Source organism: Diaporthe batatas (assembly GCF_019321695.1).
Source record: "Diaporthe batatas strain CRI 302-4 chromosome Unknown Contig00014, whole genome shotgun sequence".
NCBI lineage: Eukaryota > Fungi > Ascomycota > Sordariomycetes > Diaporthales > Diaporthaceae > Diaporthe > Diaporthe batatas.
The window spans coordinates 1,428,194-1,444,803 of NW_025408561.1; the positions used below are offsets into that span (position 1 = coordinate 1,428,194).

At 54.8% G+C, this 16,610-nt stretch overlaps 6 protein-coding genes across 6 annotated transcripts; 2 read left to right on the forward strand and 4 right to left on the reverse strand.

Moving 5' to 3' along the window:
- Nucleotides 1-386: 386 nt before the first annotated feature.
- Nucleotides 387-1,427, forward strand: KVR01_011133 (uncharacterized protein; the record flags this gene model as incomplete). The annotated part of the gene is made up of 1 exon (XM_044790398.1): nt 387-1,427. One exon carries the CDS (start codon nt 387-389, stop codon nt 1,425-1,427), a length of 1,041 nt encoding a protein of 346 aa, XP_044640280.1.
- A 595-nt stretch (nt 1,428-2,022) lies between these two features.
- KVR01_010882 (uncharacterized protein) lies at nt 2,023-3,104 on the reverse strand (the record flags this gene model as incomplete). Its single annotated transcript, XM_044783150.1, has 2 exons — nt 2,023-2,725; nt 2,794-3,104. 2 exons carry the CDS (start codon nt 3,102-3,104, stop codon nt 2,023-2,025), a joined length of 1,014 nt encoding a protein of 337 aa, XP_044640029.1.
- Nucleotides 3,105-4,168: 1,064 nt separating this feature from the next.
- Nucleotides 4,169-5,232, reverse strand: KVR01_010913 (uncharacterized protein; the record flags this gene model as incomplete). The annotated part of the gene is made up of 2 exons (XM_044788890.1): nt 4,746-5,232; nt 4,169-4,683 (listed from the first exon to the last, which is right to left on the reverse strand). Exons 1-2 carry the CDS (start codon nt 4,960-4,962, stop codon nt 4,169-4,171), a joined length of 732 nt encoding a protein of 243 aa, XP_044640060.1. The 5' UTR covers nt 4,963-5,232.
- Nucleotides 5,233-6,890: 1,658 nt separating this feature from the next.
- Nucleotides 6,891-9,024, reverse strand: KVR01_010967 (uncharacterized protein; the record flags this gene model as incomplete). Its single annotated transcript, XM_044790058.1, has 4 exons — nt 6,891-7,376; nt 7,461-8,003; nt 8,302-8,433; nt 8,563-9,024. 4 exons carry the CDS (start codon nt 9,022-9,024, stop codon nt 6,891-6,893), a joined length of 1,623 nt encoding a protein of 540 aa, XP_044640114.1.
- A 1,553-nt stretch (nt 9,025-10,577) lies between these two features.
- On the forward strand, nt 10,578-12,643 carry KVR01_011116 (uncharacterized protein). The gene is made up of 2 exons (XM_044781831.1): nt 10,578-11,536; nt 11,619-12,643. Exons 1-2 carry the CDS (start codon nt 11,067-11,069, stop codon nt 11,977-11,979), a joined length of 831 nt encoding a protein of 276 aa, XP_044640263.1. The 5' UTR covers nt 10,578-11,066; the 3' UTR covers nt 11,980-12,643.
- A 101-nt stretch (nt 12,644-12,744) lies between these two features.
- On the reverse strand, nt 12,745-16,599 carry KVR01_011021 (uncharacterized protein). Its single transcript, XM_044787465.1, has 6 exons — nt 15,566-16,599; nt 15,376-15,518; nt 14,388-15,316; nt 14,036-14,336; nt 13,852-13,981; nt 12,745-13,800 (listed from the first exon to the last, which is right to left on the reverse strand). The coding sequence occupies exons 1-6, from the start codon at nt 16,324-16,326 to the stop codon at nt 13,014-13,016; spliced, it is 3,051 nt and encodes a 1,016-aa protein (XP_044640168.1). The 5' UTR covers nt 16,327-16,599; the 3' UTR covers nt 12,745-13,013.
- Nucleotides 16,600-16,610: the final 11 nt, after the last annotated feature.

Sequence of the window (16,610 nt, forward strand, 5' to 3'; positions counted from 1 at the left end):
GATAGGTAAGCCTTGGTCTATTTCCAGACAAATGGCGGACTTCCGTCATCCCATCGGGCCTCACAGTAATTCGTAATATATGCTGGGCTCTGTCCTGGTTGTCTTCGTCTTTTCCGTTGGAAGTATCCACAGCAGTAAGCCCTCCAACAATTCGAAAGGTTGAGTAGCACTCTTCTACGTCAATCTACTCTCGATATCATCCCAAAATCATCAATATAGTCAATCATCATCCTCCAAGCCCAGCACACTACACCACCAGCGCGATGGCGAAGACCGTTGTCATCCTGGGTGCCTCCGTCGCGGGCATCCCTATAGCTCACTACCTCCTTGCCCATACCTCAGTTGTCCCCGACCTCAAGGTCATACTCGTTTCTCCAAACACGCACATGTACTGGGCCTTCGCCTCAGTACGCGGCATTCTCCCAGGTGGCCTCGAAGAAGAACAGCTCATGCTACCGATTGCGCCAGCCTTCAAGAAATACGCGGCCGAAAAGTTCGAATTCGTTCTGGGCAAGGCGCAGGATCTGGAGCCATCCTCCAACTCGGTGACGGTACAAACGAATGATGGAGCAGTCAGAAAACTCCAGTACCACACTCTGGTCATTGCCACCGGCTCCAGCGCCAAGCAAGATATGCCGTTTAAGACGGTGAACACCACCGAAGAGACAAAGGACGTGCTGCACGACTGGCAGCAGCGCATCAAGTCGGCAAAGTCGGTCGTCGTCGCCGGAGCCGGGATCACGGGCGTCGAGCTCGCAGGGGAGCTGGCCGAGGCGTACGCGAAGACGGGCCAGAAGAAAGTGACGCTCATCGCGTCGTCAGACCTGCCTCTGGACGAAGGCCTGCGCAAGGACGTCCGGCAGACCGCGAAGAAGACACTCGAGAAGCTTGGCGCCCAGGTCAAGCTCAATGCGAAGGTGACCAAGGTGGAGGGGCCCGAGTCCGGTCCCAAGACGATTAGCCTGTCGGTGGGCCGGGGCGGTGAAGAGACGATCGAGGCGGACGTGTTCATCCCGACGTACGGGCTCCAGCCCAATTCGGAGTTTGTGCCCTCAGATCTGCTCGACCACCGCCGCCACGTGAAGCAGACCAAACACCTCCGCGCCGAGGGCAGCAACAACATCTTCGTGGTCGGGGACGTTGGCAGTCTCGAAACCCCGCAGGGTATACATACCGAAAACCAGATGATTCACGCTGTGAAGAATATCCAGGCGTACCTAAAAGGCGAGGCCTTGACGGAGTACGTCTTCAGCACTGACCCCTTGTTCATGGCTTCCATTGGTAAGGGTGGCGGTGTCGGCCAGGCAAAGGGCTTCAAACTGTTCAGCTTCATGGTCAAGAAATTCAAGTCCCAGACTTTGGGTACACAAAACTTCCCAGGCTTTGTCGCAGGACAGAAGACCATGACGAAAGGGAAGTGGGCATGATTGTCATTCAAATTCGAAACGGAGTTTCTTCTGGTAATGCGGTTGGCTTTCCAAATGGACTAATACCATGTCTGCGGGGGCTGGGCAGAGACTAATACCATCTGTTTGATACATTTTCTATTGATATCATTAAATAAACCTTGTTATTCACCTCCTATCTTGCTTGACCCATGACTTAGATCTCTTTTGGAACTCTATATCCCGAGATACTCTTTTATTTGGAGATCAACGTGAGAGCTGTGTGGACGTGGCTGCATCTCACTACTAAATTTGTAGGGAGGACAGAGGGTTGTGTGGCTTAGAAATAACAGACAATAGAGCCTGAGAAGGGGGGGGAACGAACGAATCGACTCATGTTCCCGCAGGGCAGGAGATAAAAACGAGCATATTGTCTTATTGTGGTTTCGCTTCTATTCCGTATACGTCCGAGGACATACATGGCGCCTTCATACGGTGGAACAAGGAGTATACATGCTTTGGCCTACATCTGCCTTATCTAAGGCGTACTTCAGCTAGTATATCCTTGGTTCAGGCTCCTCCAATTATACAATAATGGACAGTCATTCGACACTTTGCTTCCTTGTGGGAAATGTTACTAAACAAACAACCACGAACCTTGCAATTGCGACAGCTCACTGATCCAATTCCAGCAGGCGTGATCGTCAGATACAGCCTGCGCCCGATCGTGTTTCCCCCACAGGATCTCCAGAATCCGGGTCGCGTTCGTAGTGTTTGCACAGTGGCCTAGATTCCAGATTCGGTCCAGAGTTCTTGCTGCCCAAGCCCGATCTTCATGTGACACGCTTGCTGCGCCGACGACAAACGTGGGCCAAATCAAACACTTCATGATTCCATCACCCTTTCGCTCAAAGAATTTGTATTCTTCTCTGATTGTATAGACAGAAGGCGGATGGAAGTCAGTCGTAGCGCTCTCTATAGAGCTGCATATGACGCTGCAGGCATACATATCAGCCGCAAGCTTCCAGATATTGCCGAGGTGCAATAAATCCTCATATCTTAGCACGCGATCCATTTCCTCCGTGCGCTTAGCCCAAGCTGATGTGTCGTAGGAACGAATTAGCTGTAGGGTGTCTTCGAGAATCTTGATATTTGTCGTTAGTGTGGAGAAAATTGACTCAAAACGCCGCTGAGATGCAAAGACCTCGACGGATGACAAGATTTCGACCGGGCACCCAACCGGCGTAATGGTCGAGGTCCCTGTTGCCCATGAAGCTGGGAGCGTGGACGCGCTGGTTAGTGCCCCCGGTTTTCCAAGGGAAGAACCGAATGTTTGGAACCTATTCTAGATTAGCAACGAACTCGGAGCATGTAATCCTTGAGTAGGCGTCAATGCAACGTGGCTTACATGGCAGCCTCTTGTAGAAGGTTCCTGGCACAATTGTCCCATTCAGAGTTACCAGCCATGATTCCGGCGTCGAGCAGCCTTTTAGCCCCTTCCAGATGCAAAGTCCAGGTACCAGAGCCATTCTCGAAAACATCGAGAATTATGAGAAGCACGACTGCGATGAGTATGGATTTGTCTCCCAGCGTGACATGGCCTTTGGCCAGTGCCGAGGAGATGAGCTTTAGGCACTGACCTTTGGACCGCAAGTAAAAGTTGAATGGTGGTTGAAGCTTGAGATCTGGGCTTGTCTTGGGCAGTGGCAGCCCCGCCATTGGACAGCCAGTTATGCGTTGAATATAGTGGCACACCGCTACTGTCACGATCGCACTTGATACCACCGGCGAGCTGGCGCAAGTAATGACATTCCGGTAATGGTTGTCTGGGCCATCATGAAAGACAAGAGTGGGGCACACTCGTTTTGAGACCGGAAAGATATCAGCGAGTGTGTACTTGAAGAACGACAGGACGTAAACTCACAATAGTCCACAAAGAATCTGGAGGTATTGCTAAGATCTTGAAATTGCGGCTCGGTCAAAGTCCTCACGGTCAACGCTGCGCTCTGTTTTAGAGACCCATCAGGCCGTGACTCGCAGGGCAAGTCACCAAAGCTTCGGTTCTTCATAGGTCCTCTCCGAGCCACACCCTGGACCCAGGTGAGAGGTTTCTGGTACCCAAGGCACTTTACCCCATGGCCCCAGCATTTTTTGCAATGCGGGACGGCTCCGTCGCACTTGAGACGACGTTTCCTGCAGGTCCAGCACCTTGGCATCCTGAAGCCGGTATAGTTGTACGAAGCTGTCTCCGCAGCACGACTTTCTGCGCTCTAAGTGACGGTTTTCGTGGTCTCGTCTGAGCCCTTGATGGTAAGGATAGAGTCATGGAAGTTGACTCATCCTTCTCATATCAGTCACAATTCAGTGGCACAAGCTGCCCGGTGACTGGGAAGTGAACGCATTTTCTGGAGTTGATGATGGGACCAGCCGATTGGCTTGAGATATCGGCAGGAGATGCTCCAACCCACTCCCTGGGAAACCTTGGAGCGTACTCCGGCTATCCCGCCCGTCCCCAAAAGCTTCATCCCGTACTCGCCACGTACTTCTGCAAGGGAACCCCCCACCACTACTAGTAGTGTTGGTGTCACGCACTCCAGAGGCCCACATAATTTCACTTATTTACCGAATATGGCCTAGTGCGGCGCTCATTGTCGGCAATCCTAGTCGATGGCTTGCAGCTGGAGATATCTCTGCCGCCCGGACGGGTTACACAACAGTGAACTAGGGGAATGAATTGGAATTATCTATCTATGAGATACCTTTAGTCATCAATCTGGATTTTCTTACTCCCAAGGTTTCATCAGGGTGTTCGCCTCGATCTTCTCGTCGAACCGAGGGATATGCGTAGTGTGACACCACGGCTTATTCCCCACCTCCTTTCGGACCGTGCAGGCAAACCGCGAGCACCAGCCATGACGCGGGAACGTGATGTTGATGTTTCCGCGGGTAGGCTCATCAACCAAGCTGCAAAAATCGCCAATGCCAGCGTACTCTCCAACATTGTCGTACAGCGTGGCCAGCTGGATCAGCTGGCCGAGGAATGTTATAGTGCCGTCCACGCCCATGTCCTGATGCCGGATGATGGCCTCGGCCACGGCTTCAGCCTGATCAGTGCTGCTGCCCAGGACCATCAGTACCTCTCTAGCTTTGATACCTCCATAAATGTCAAACGACATTCTGGTCGACGTGAAGTAGGCCTCTGCTGTGCCAATGTCGTGTAGAAGGCACGTTAACGCCCATGTCGAGGACGACAGCGCCTGGGCATGCTTGGGCAGTAGACGTTTCGCTATGACGGTTCCTGAGCCATGAATTAGTAAATAATTGTCCATTGCGGCGGCTTTAATAATAGAGAAGACTTGCCCCAGTAGTATACACGCATTGAGTGGTTGTAGGCCTCTGGGCTGAGCCGCGCCTTGACAAAGGCTTGGGCCTCGCTTACAAGCGCGTCGGAAGGAAACTCGATATCCGTGACGGTGTAGGAGGAACCATTCTCGATCTGTCCCACGGAATCAATAATGGCTTTGGCGCTGGCTGGTACAGCGGTCCAACCGTTGGTTTTAACGTCTGATGAAGACATGTTACGTTACTGGGAAGCAAGGAGGAGTGAAAGAAATGTGAGGATAAACGGTAGGATGTGGGAGCAAGAAGATGGTGGAATGTAGCTTTTGGGTAAATCAGTAGCTTGAAGGTCAGAAGAAGTGTGCGGTCCTTATATATTTGTATTCGGGACCGAGTCTTTGGGACAAGACACCTTGGAATCTGGCGGGCCCGACTCGGACTGTAACATTTTGCCTCATACAGATTGCTGAGAGGTCTTCCTCGAAAAGCACAGCATTGTTAAATCCAGTTGAGGTCTGTATCGACCGCATTGTTTAATAAGCATGTCTGCCCAGTCATGAGCCAGCCCAGACCCTTCATCCAATGGCATGAGCAGCGGGCCGGATGCAGATCATATGCACCCTTTGGGCCTATTCCTGAAGTGGATAATAAAAAACAGCCCTCGGATAAAACCCTGCTAGCGACGCGTTCTGTACTTAGTAAGACGAAGCTTCTGGGGGTCATGAGAATAACTTGTCTTTTATTTTCCAAAAATGGGAAGCAAATCCATGGCATTCGCCGGCTCACCCACAACAATCACCAGCACACCCCGAGCCCACGTCAGTCGCCGGGTCGCCGTTACAGCCACCGAAGCTTCCGCTTACAAGTACTTGAGAACCGGTGAAGACTTTTAGTTTGGCCAGCTCCTGTCGTTCCTTGTGAAAGTAGTACATGTGACCGGAAGCTGGAAACTTTTCGGTCCTCCCTTACACCTTCAACAGCTATAGATTAACACTGCTTGGTTCGCACGTGCGATCAGCCATTCGATCACATGGCAAATCAACTTGCGAATCCGGTAAGATCAAAGCATGAACTCCAAATATCCGGTGCTGTATTATGATGACTGAAATGATCTTCTCTTCTCCAAAAAGGGCCCTCTTGGATTCGCCGGGTTTGCAACAACCTTGATGACATTATCATTATCCATGATGGGAGCTCGTGGTGTGGACAACGAAGGCTTGTTTATTGCCGACATGCTTCTCTTGGCTGGTCTCGGGCTGATCATTACTGCCCAATGGGCGATGGTCAAAGGCAACACATTCTCATATACAGTGTTGAGTGCGTTTGGTAAGGATCCATTCCCCCAGCGATTTGTCTTTAAAAGCAATACTGACATGAACTTAGACTTCTATTATGCGGGCTATGATATCATGCTCCTGCCCCCTCTTGGGATTGTTGAATCGTACGGTGGCCGCACGTCTGAATACTATAATGCGCTTTGCCTATACCTTACAGGTATGTGTATTTCTCAGTCCCTTTCAAGGAACGCGCAAGACAGCTGAGCCCATTCTGCTCTAGTTTGGTCCTGCTTGAATTCAATTTTCTTCCTCGCATCGTTGTCGACATGTAGTGCTGTACTCCTTTCTTCTGCTGAGAAGAAAGAGGTCGTGTAACGTTGTGGTATGGCATAGGAACGTCGCAAATATCATCATTTATGGCGCTCTGGAGATATGTATGTCTGTTTATATAGTGTAGCTCTTGCTCTTCCTGCAGAAATGTGTGCGTGATGGAACATTGTTGCGTATGGAAGACAGGCGCCTTCTGCATTATGAGTAGAATTACACAAGGTATTGGTTGCAAGGGCTCAAGGTGCACTCAAACTTGAAGGCACTGTATGTAATCCACGTTCACAGCACCAAACCAGGTTGGTCTCTCCAGTAGGTTGCTTCAAGGAAGCAAGAAATGGAGACAGGAAGTGCTCTGCCAGAGCGCACAATGCCGTTTTGCCCAGGACTGGCCATGCATTTGAATCGAAAAAAATGCCACCTTGTGTGGAAAATTCAAAAGCTTGACCTGTCAAATCAGGTGTTCAAAGTTTCTCTGTTTGCATGGTCTCATTATTCCTGTTCGTACACTTCTTGCCCACTTGTACGCCTCATCGTGGCGCATCACGCCCACCTCCAGGGCTCACCCACGACCTCGTCCACGTCCACGACCCCTGCCTCGACCGCGGCCTTGCCCGCGTCCCCCACCGCGTCCACCACCGCGTCCACCACGGCCTAGCCCACCAGACCCACCAAGTCCAAAAGGCCCAGCAGCCGCCGGAGCCGGAGGGGGGTTCTGAGCCACAGCAGCGGACGCCGCCCCCATAGCAGGAGCCGGCACGCCCAACAGGTCCGCGACGGAGACGCGGCCCTGGGCCTCGGCGGCGGAGCGGTCGGCGGCGACGGCGCTCATGAGGAGGCCCTCGAGCAGGCGTATGTCGGGCCTGTCTGACGGTCGGTGCGCCATGCACCAGGCGACGGTGGAGCGCAGCAGGGGGTCGTAGTGGTCAAACTCCGGGTCCAGCAGGTGGCCTGCGTACGTCCAGATCATCCTTGTCCTCCCGTCTGGATTCACCGTGATGGGCCTCTGCGTGCAGGTTGGGGGCACGTCGGGCAACATTCTGGTTATCTTTGATAATCACCTCTCGTATTAGTAGGTGGGAAATGGCATGGGATCCGTAGTCTGGAAGATGAAAGACGGGTATGACCTTACAATGATGGTCATGAGACGGCCAACCTGCCACAAGTTCGTGGTCCAGCCGAACTTCCCGGCCACCTCGTCGGCGGCAAGCGACTCCATGCTGTCGACGTTCTTCCACGTCTCACTGAACTGCTCTGGGGTGTGGTACCACATGTTCCCGCGGATCCTACACGCCACCAGCGCGAAGAAGCTGTTGCGGTGATGCGGCAGGAACCTCGTGATGACGCCCAGGTCGCCCAGCTTCACCACGGGCACCTGGTCGTGCGAGTGTCCCGGGGCTGGGTCGGCGCTGAAGTCGCCGATCATGACGTTCCGGTCGTTCATGTCGAAGTTGATGATGCCGTTTCCTGTGGGAACGGGGGTGCCGAGAATGCCCACGGGGACGAATTCCTCTTGTGTCGGGGCGTCGTTGTTGTTGTCGGGGACGAAGCCTGGCGGGGCCCAGCGCCCGGGGTAGGTCAGAGCAACGCAGGCTCGGAAGAGACACAGGAATATCCGCCATATCTCTGAGTCCTTCAGATATGCCTGCTGTGTAGATATCTTGCGGAGAAGGCCCTACTCATCGCTGCTGTCAGCACGCTGTGTACAGTGTATCGACGAAGCCCTGTCGATCATCATAACAAGTACAGAGGTTTCAGTGTGGTAGCCTTTGTGCATGGTCTTCTTGGGGATTGTTGAACATGGTCAAGAAGTGCCCAGCTTCGAAAGCAGAATCACGAGACAGTCCTAGGAATGAGAGAAGTAAAAGTGATTACATTTAAGGTGCCATGTTTCATAAACTCCATACCGTACTGCAGCGTTTACAATCAGTTATCGAGGCCAATCGGTAAAGGGAGGTACAATGTTTGAATACCATTATCGGAATACCAGGGCCCAGACTTTGCCTCATCTCCTGCTCAAACGTGTATTCCAGAGTGAGTATGTCATCCATCATAGCACTGTCATTGTCCCAGCCGGTGTTGATCATTCCGGGCCTCCACTTGCGCTGTGAAAAAGACAACAACACCGGATCAGCCCAAGCTCAATATCTGATGTCCAGCCTCCGAGGCGAAAGGTGACCCCGAGAGACTTGATGGCGCGTGGAGTTAGACCGGGCTGCGCAGGGCTCACTCACCTGGACTATATGCCTCGCCCCGACCATCTTCTTCTCAGCCCACATCTCGGTGGCCAGTGCAGGCAGCTCCTGGCTCCATTTGATGACCAGCCTCTGGCCGGTAAACTCGAGCAGGGCGGCGACGCCCTGAGAACCCGCGCCGAGCACCTTGATAAAGGTATAGCCCATATCCTCGAAGAATCTCCTCATCCTGCCCTGGTCGGTGTCGCCTCCCGTGTCCGACCTAGTGGTCTGTGCGAATGGCACATTGCGGCCTCTACCCACCGGGCCTATGGGGCCTTGGGCATTGAGGGCAGGGTCGGGCCTCGCGGGGCTCCAGTAGGGTATTCGCAGTCGCTGGAAGATGGGGATGCGGGCCTCGCCTGGCCATTCTGCGAGGTGCCTCCAGTAGTTGTCGAAGTAGTCGATTGTTTGTTGGAGGACAAATGTCGACCGGCCGCTGAGGCTCTGCCGGTTGGCCATGTTAGACCGCGGGCGGCAGGTCAGGCTCGGCGAATGGTACCGACGCCTTATATCGATGGCTCACAAATTAGACCAGCAGTCGTGCTTGGTTATAGTCGATCCTCGGGTGAATGGCATTTCATTAAGGAGGACTATGTAGGGATTCTTAATGCACAAGTAGGGTTGACTGTGTGAGACAAAGCAAACCACGCCGGGAAACATTGTTGGGGACAATGACCCGTTTCCGGAAACCTGTGTGCTCATTCTCATTGTACACCTCCGGGTAAGGCCCGGCATTGACGATACTGCTCTGCTTCCTATTCAATTCTGCCACGAGTTTGTCTTGCTTCAAGTTTCCAAGCAGGTGTACGAACTCCACCCTGTAGAGTGAGAGCAACAGACCAGCTACCACACCTGGGCAGTCATGTCAATTCGGTTCGGGACTTGCGATAAAGAAACGATGCTCCGTTTTACAAGAGATTATGCAATTCCGGTGAACAAGCTCAAAATTCGCGCTGCTCGGAGGCCACGAATGCCCTCTAGCATTACGAGAATTTTGAGTCGAAGCCAAGTTCTATCATCCAATGCTAACAACCACTCAATGCTTGATCAGGGATGGATCAAGAGATTATAGTGACATTTCAGACCGCAAGCACAACCTTGAAACTGTCGGAGCGTTGACGGGCTCATTGCGCAGTCCCGGGTTGGTAACTGCACCCGGTCAAGAGGGTCTTGGGCAACTTTAGACCAGACAGAGGCTGAGACATATCCCGAGGGAGTGGGCGAGCCAAGCGGGCGACGATCTGTTGCCGCCGGCCGTGGCTGCAGCATGCACGGCTCAGATCGGTAAGGTGGGGACTGGCTGACCTAACGTAAGTGACCGAGCCTGCTGCCACTATGCTGTTCTACAGTACTAGTCCTTCAAAAAATGCTAGACCATTTGGGTGCACGAATAACAGTCATGACGCAAAGGCTCGAGCAGTGCATGGCGTAGGCCGGGCCGGACTCGGGACTAGTTTGGATCGGCAGAGGATGTGTGTCGTTGGCTGGGCTGCCCCGAGGCGCTACGGCTGTACGGGTGGCCTCTGCCTTGGTTTGTGGTGGTATTTGGTGGCTCATGTGTGGCGACCTGATGAGGGTTTCGAGACAGCTTCAGGCGTGGCGGCGGGTGGGCCGGGCTCAACCGGGCTGTCGGGCTGGCCGTCTTAAGTTTTGGGGAAAGGGTGTGGGCCAAGTGGCAGCCCGGCAGCCCGGCAGTCGGGACAGTCACGACAGAACAGATGTGACGGGCAGACGGGCAGACGGGCTGACGGGCTGACGGGCTGTTGCTGTGGCTCAGTGTGGCTCAGCCTTGCACTTTCCAGCTGCAGCCGGCCAGCCGCCGCCACCGTTGGTCGCCTGCTCCAGAGTCTATCCCTGTTTGGGGGAGATGACGTTGATGCCGTCAGCCCGCCAGAAGGTTGGCACCGGCACCAGGGGGTGGGTGCATCAATGATGGAGGGGTCCAACTGCAAGGATATAGTGCCCTGATTCAAGTGTCGCGTCTTGACAAGCCGCTCGAGCTTCTTGCACAGGGCCAAGCTGCGTGGCCAAGCCGATCTTCCCTCTCCCACCCAGCCAGCCAGCTGCCAGCCCAGTCGTCTTTCTCGGCACTTGGCCTAGCTGCACACTCGGTATGTTAGTACAAGGCAAGTTTCTAGCTGGGCTGGCCAGGCTGTGTGGGGGGCGGCCTCACTTTGGCCGATTTACAGTGCCACACCCCTCCCCCTCCCCCCTCCCCCTGGTCCCTCCAACGTCTCCTGATGCACATGATGTCTGTGAAGTCATCTTGTCTGGTTCCAGTTCCCACCTTTTTACCTCGTCTGTTGCATGTGGCCGTGCCCAGCATGAGGTAACGAGTCCTTCTGTAGGCCTTTGTCTTAAATTCTGTGACACCCCTCCCAAGCTGGCTGAATCCGTCCTTCCCGCCCACTCCGGTATAGATATAACCTTCAAATATCTCCACCCAACTCAAGCAAAACCTTACTCTAGAAAAGAAAAAGACAATTACAAACTCGCCCAACATGGCAGCCGGCGCGGGTCTCTGCCTCAAACTCCTACAATGGTTCAACCGGGGCGTGCAGTTCTGCTGCGCGGGCCTCATCCTCGCCCTCAACTCATATTTCATGGCCGCCATGTCCAACCACAAGTTCACCATCCCCACCAATGTCCGCGCCGTTGAGGGCATCTCCGGGGTTGCCGTCCTCTACACCGCCGCCGGCCTGCTGCTGCTCTGCTGCCTCGCCGGCTTCACCCTGACCTCCTTCATCGCCATCGTCCTCGACGTTGCCTTCCTCGCCGCCTTCATCTACATCGCAACCGTCTACCGGGACGGCGCCAGCTCCTGCTCCGGCTCCGACGTCAGGACCGTCTTCGGCACCGGCGATGCCAATGCCGACATCCAGTCCCCCGAGGACGGCGGCGTGCCCCTGGCAAAGTACATGACCATCTGCCGCATGCAGTCGGCCATCCTGGCAGTGGCTATTGTCGCCATGTAAGTCTCGAATATATATTCACAATCCACCACCATAGCAAGGCATGAAAGCATGAGAACGGTGCTAACACCATCCCTGCAGCGTCTTCTTCGTCGTCTCGGCCCTGACGGAGCTCGCCCTGGGCCGCCACCGCAAGAAGGAGCAGCGCTTCGGGCCCTCGCCCGCCAACAACTACACCTCGGGCTACGGGTCCCGCCCCAAGCGCGGGCTCTTCGGCCTGCGCCGCAACAAGCGTGCCGACACGGACAACCTCGCCGACCCCAACGCCCTGCCCATGCACACCAGCCCGGACCAGGTCCGCACCAGCTACAACACCGAGGCCACCCGCGTCGGCGACGGCAGCTCCTACAACAAGTACGGCGACGCCGGCTACAACGAGCACGGCATGCCCGCCACCCACGCCAACACCGGCCGTTACGGCGACGGCACCTACAACGTCTAGTAGAGACGGAGGAGCCGCTGCTTTGATGAGTCATGAGAAAACTGAACAAAGATCATGCCCGCCATTTCCGGTCTCTTGTTGCAGGGAGAACCGGCTGGGCCGAGAGCGGACGGCACCCGGAATTGTACATGAACGAACAACTGATCAAGGTTTGAATTGATTTGGAATTTTACGACAACGGCGTTGGATATACCCAAACTCCTAGGCACCTGGCCAGGAGCAAACAGAGAGGCTGAGAAATCGCTTTTAACACCCCAAACCCATGGTTTGATGTCATTCCGCCTTGGGGATTGCGAACTTGCTTATTTATTATTCTCTTTGACTTGCATCGGCGGTGATGCCAAACCCAAATATATTTTTAATGAACTATTTTTTATCTGAAAACACGGTCCCAATTATTATACCAGTTGAATGTGCAATTAATTATCTGGATTGTGCACCGCTCTTATGATCACTTTCATTTGAGATGTCACATGTAAAAACAGCCAAGCATCTCTTCCCGCCAAAGGGCGTCCGTCACACCACCATCACACAGTACCCCAATATTTGTAGCACGGGATCGTCATCAGAATTTGATTTTAACAGCCTCCACACCTCCCTACTGATCTCCCCCCTCCACCCGGACACTTACTCTTACATTTACGAGGGAGCCATGGCAACCAACACGATGGGAAATAGCACGCGAGGAAACTCCGCACCCAACCTCACCCTCACCGCCTTGACCCGGGCGGTTTTGCGCCGACAACAAGAGCAAGACCAACGCACCGCTTAGGAGGGTATCAATTAACCATATCTAGTATACCACAAGTGATGATCGCGCTTGAACCTGGCGAGCACGCGAGCAGAGATATACATACTTTCACCGCACCGCCCGCGGCATCCCGTGCTGGCCCCACCCCCCACGCGCCGCTCACTTACAAATACCCACCCACCACCTGCCTACCTGCTGGGGAGGGGGAAACAAGTATGTAACGCAAACAGGACCTTCTTCGGGGCCACCACCACCACCACCACCCGGCCGCAGATCACCCTCATCAGCCCCACCCGGGTATCTCCTCCCACTCGCCGTTGACGCTCTCCGCGGCCCCCATGTCGTCCCAGCTGACCTCGAGGCGCTCCAGCTCGCGCGAGAAGAAGTCGTGCTCCTCGCGCAGCGCGTCGCGCACCTCGGCCGCCATCCGGTCCGGGTACCGCCGCACGTTGAACCAGTGCGTGAGGCTGCGCAGCGCCTGCTCCAGCGGCAGCGCCTCGTCCATCTCGGCGTCAATGTCCGCCCCCGCCAGCCACTCGTCCCGGAGCTCCGGCCGGCAGTACAGGTAGATGGCCGTGATCACCCGCATGTTGGACTGCCGCCACTTACGGCTGCAGTATGGCACCTGGTTCTTGAACAGCTTGAGCGTGTACAGCCGCAGCCGGTCCTGCGGGATCCGCAGGTTCTTGCGCAGCACGTTGGACGACTTGTAGTGCACCAGCAGCAGGTTGCGGTGCGCCTTGTGCTTGCAGATCTTCTGCATCACCCGCAGGTAGTTGATCAGCGTGAAGAAGTTGCGCCGCGAGAAATCCGTGATCGGCTCCGCTGGCAACGGGTTGACCGGGTACCCCAGCTCGTCCACCTCCGGCCTCACGGGCGCGCCGTTCTCGCCCTGTTGCAGTGCTCCGGATGCGTCTCCTGAAGCAGCCTCCTCTGTGGGCGAGCGGCGCCGCTTAATAGGCGGTGGGGCCGCATCGTCTTCGCTCTCTTCTTGGGCGCCCGGTGCTTCGGCTTCTTGTTGCACAGGCTTCTCCGGTGCCCCGGCTCGAACATTGCAGAAGTAGAAAAAGCTGCCTGATGTCAGTGTATTCCGCTGTGGGTAGCATGCCTGGCTCGCCTACCTGTTTTCGATGCGGTCTGCCCTGCTTTCAATGACCTGTTGGACGTCCTGGTGCAGGAACAGCTTCAGCACTAACGGCATGTAATTACAGTCCAAAAGTAGCTGCGCGAGGTATTCGAATTTCAGGACATCTGCACGGTATGCGTTAATCACGACTTCTTCACAACAAGAGATGTGTAACTCACGAGACAACTTGAACCACTTCAAAAGCAGCAGCATGATGGCGCTGACGGCCTTTTGAGTGATCTCACGGGTTCTTGCCGCGTCGAGCTCCTCAGGCGAGGGGTCACTGTCATCACCACTCCCGGCGCCATTAGTACCGTTTGAGCCATCTTGGCCTCGGCCGTTGCCGTTGAGTCTCCCATTGTTTTGACCCTGCATGCCAAACGACCCTTGGGGCTGTTGCGTCATTACGACGGTCCAGTGTGCTATGATGGACTTGATCAGAGTCATGGATATCGACTGCAGGATAGGGAGAGAGTTGGCCTGTCTTTGACGTTAGCTTCAAGCGGGACCTGGAAACATGCAAGCACTCACGTAGAAGCGTTCGACGGCTTCTAGTCGCTGTTTCGTCCTCTCATCCAGGTCTTTGCTCGGGCCGTAATCAACCTCCACCTCCTCAGGCTGGGGCTCCTCGGGCTTGACCAACCCCAGCTCTTCCTTCTCCTCCAGCGTCAGCGACGACAGGTCAAGCTCGTCCAGTATATCGTTTGTGGATTCATCCCAGCCGCGCTCAAACTTGATAAATCTCTCTCGCTCTTCCCAGAGTTGTCGGGCCGCGCGCGTCATCCTCACACGCTTGGAAAATAGCTCACCGGCTTCGAGAATAGATGCCGGGACATCGCCGCCTTCCCATTTCCGAGTGACTAGCATATCTTGCAAAGCAGTGTTGCCCTTACCACCGAGGCTATTGCTGGACTCATCCAGAGGCGGGTACATGAACGGGAAATTTTGGTTGGTCTGGTAATTCTGCTTCTTAACTCCTTTACCGCCGACACCCGGAGAAGGGGGAGGCGAAGGTGCTGGAGTTGCTATGTGGACAGGTTGATGGAGAATAGAAGCACCTCCAGCTTGTGTGCCCGGTTGCGGTGGAAGAATCCCCTGCGCGCCATTGTTCCGGGCTTGTTGACTTGGCAATGGCGGAAGGAGAGAAGTGTTCTCAGCCTCCAAAGGGATGGCAGGCTGCGGTGGTATGTATGCCGGGTATTTGGATGTTATCTCCTGTCGGAAGACATGATAATCTAATGGTGAGGCCGTGATGACATCTCTGTCATCCTTGTCGTCTGACGGGTTCTCTCTTGTGGCCCGTTTCGTCTCGGCAAGCTGTTCCGAACCGCCAAAGACAAGCAGGATCGATTTCCACAGGAGCAAAAATACCTGTGCTTGAGGCACGATCTGTGCCTCATCCCACCGGAGCTTGCCTGTGACTTCTGCGAAGAACTCGACCAGGCACGGGTTCAGGGCGACTTTACAAACAAATATCAGTCGATCTGCTGGCTGAATCCAGACGGAGCAAAGCACTCACGTAGTTGTGATTCGAGGCCTCCAAGTTCATGGCGATTTGCCAAAACCTCTTGTATCATCATGTACATAATTGTCATCAAATTCATGAGCTCATCCAGTGCTTCTTGCATAGTATTCGACTGGTTATGCTGCGCTTCCTCGGGCCTACAGGTATTAGCTGCCGTCTTCTGCCATCCAAAAACTGGACTTACCAAAACGGTTCAAACGCTTTCTTGAGCGCGTCAAAAACAGCCTGCGCCCCACCGACATCTGCAATGAGCCGTACGCCAGTCTTCATAGCCTCGAGTTGGGCAGACGTGGCCACACATCGAGGCCTGTTCTCCGTCCCAGCAGCGGACTGGCCCCCATCAGCAGTGCTGGCCCACCTCCCGAGGGTGATGTACACTAGCCTTGCGATGTTCGCCGACCGCTCCTTGGAGTTCTCTGACGAGAGACATGATAATGCATCCGACACGAAGGCCCTCCTCGTGTCGTCACCAACCTCATCCCAGGTCGTGTCTTGCCCCTGGCTGTTGAGCCACTGCCACTCGAAGGAACGCTGCACCCCATTAAGGCGAACCCACTGCCAGAACTGGTAGACAAACCACTCGTCGATCTCCTCCTCGACCGGCGCAGTGTCCTGGTACTCGAAGTCGTAAGCAGCGGCCTCGGCGTGAGGGAAGTCGGCAACCAGACGTCTCAGTTGGGCCAGAGACAGCGAGTCTGTGGGTGGCTGTAGGGGTATGCTTGCGCTCGGTGGTGGCGGAGGGTCTGACGGCGGAGGAGGAAAGGCTGGAGGGTTCTGTGGCTGAGCATTGCGTTGCAGTAATGGACGAACGGGCAGCACCTGCTGTTGCTTGTCGCCCTTGCTCAAGCCAGCATCCGGCACACCAGTATCTGCGACGTCCGTGGTGGGAGGGTTTGCAGCTGCACTGCCCTCACCTGACGCCCGGGACGGCCAGAGTGAGTTCATGATGCTTCAGTGCCCGGATCGACGCGACTTTGAGTGCTCTCGTTCGGACAGGTTCGGTCCCAAATTGTGGTCATAGTCGGCAGTCAACGGTTGCACTGATCATGCAGGGTGCCCCATTGATTCGGCGGGGGTATATGACTGCTCAGAGGGATCAGGATTGCATGCTGGGCCGCTTGGGTACGAGATCCGGACTGCTGCGTTGCTGCGTTGCTGCGGACGGCTTGATGCGGTTGTTCGCAATGCGATGAACATAGCTCAACAGCTAACTGTAAGGCAGGTCACCC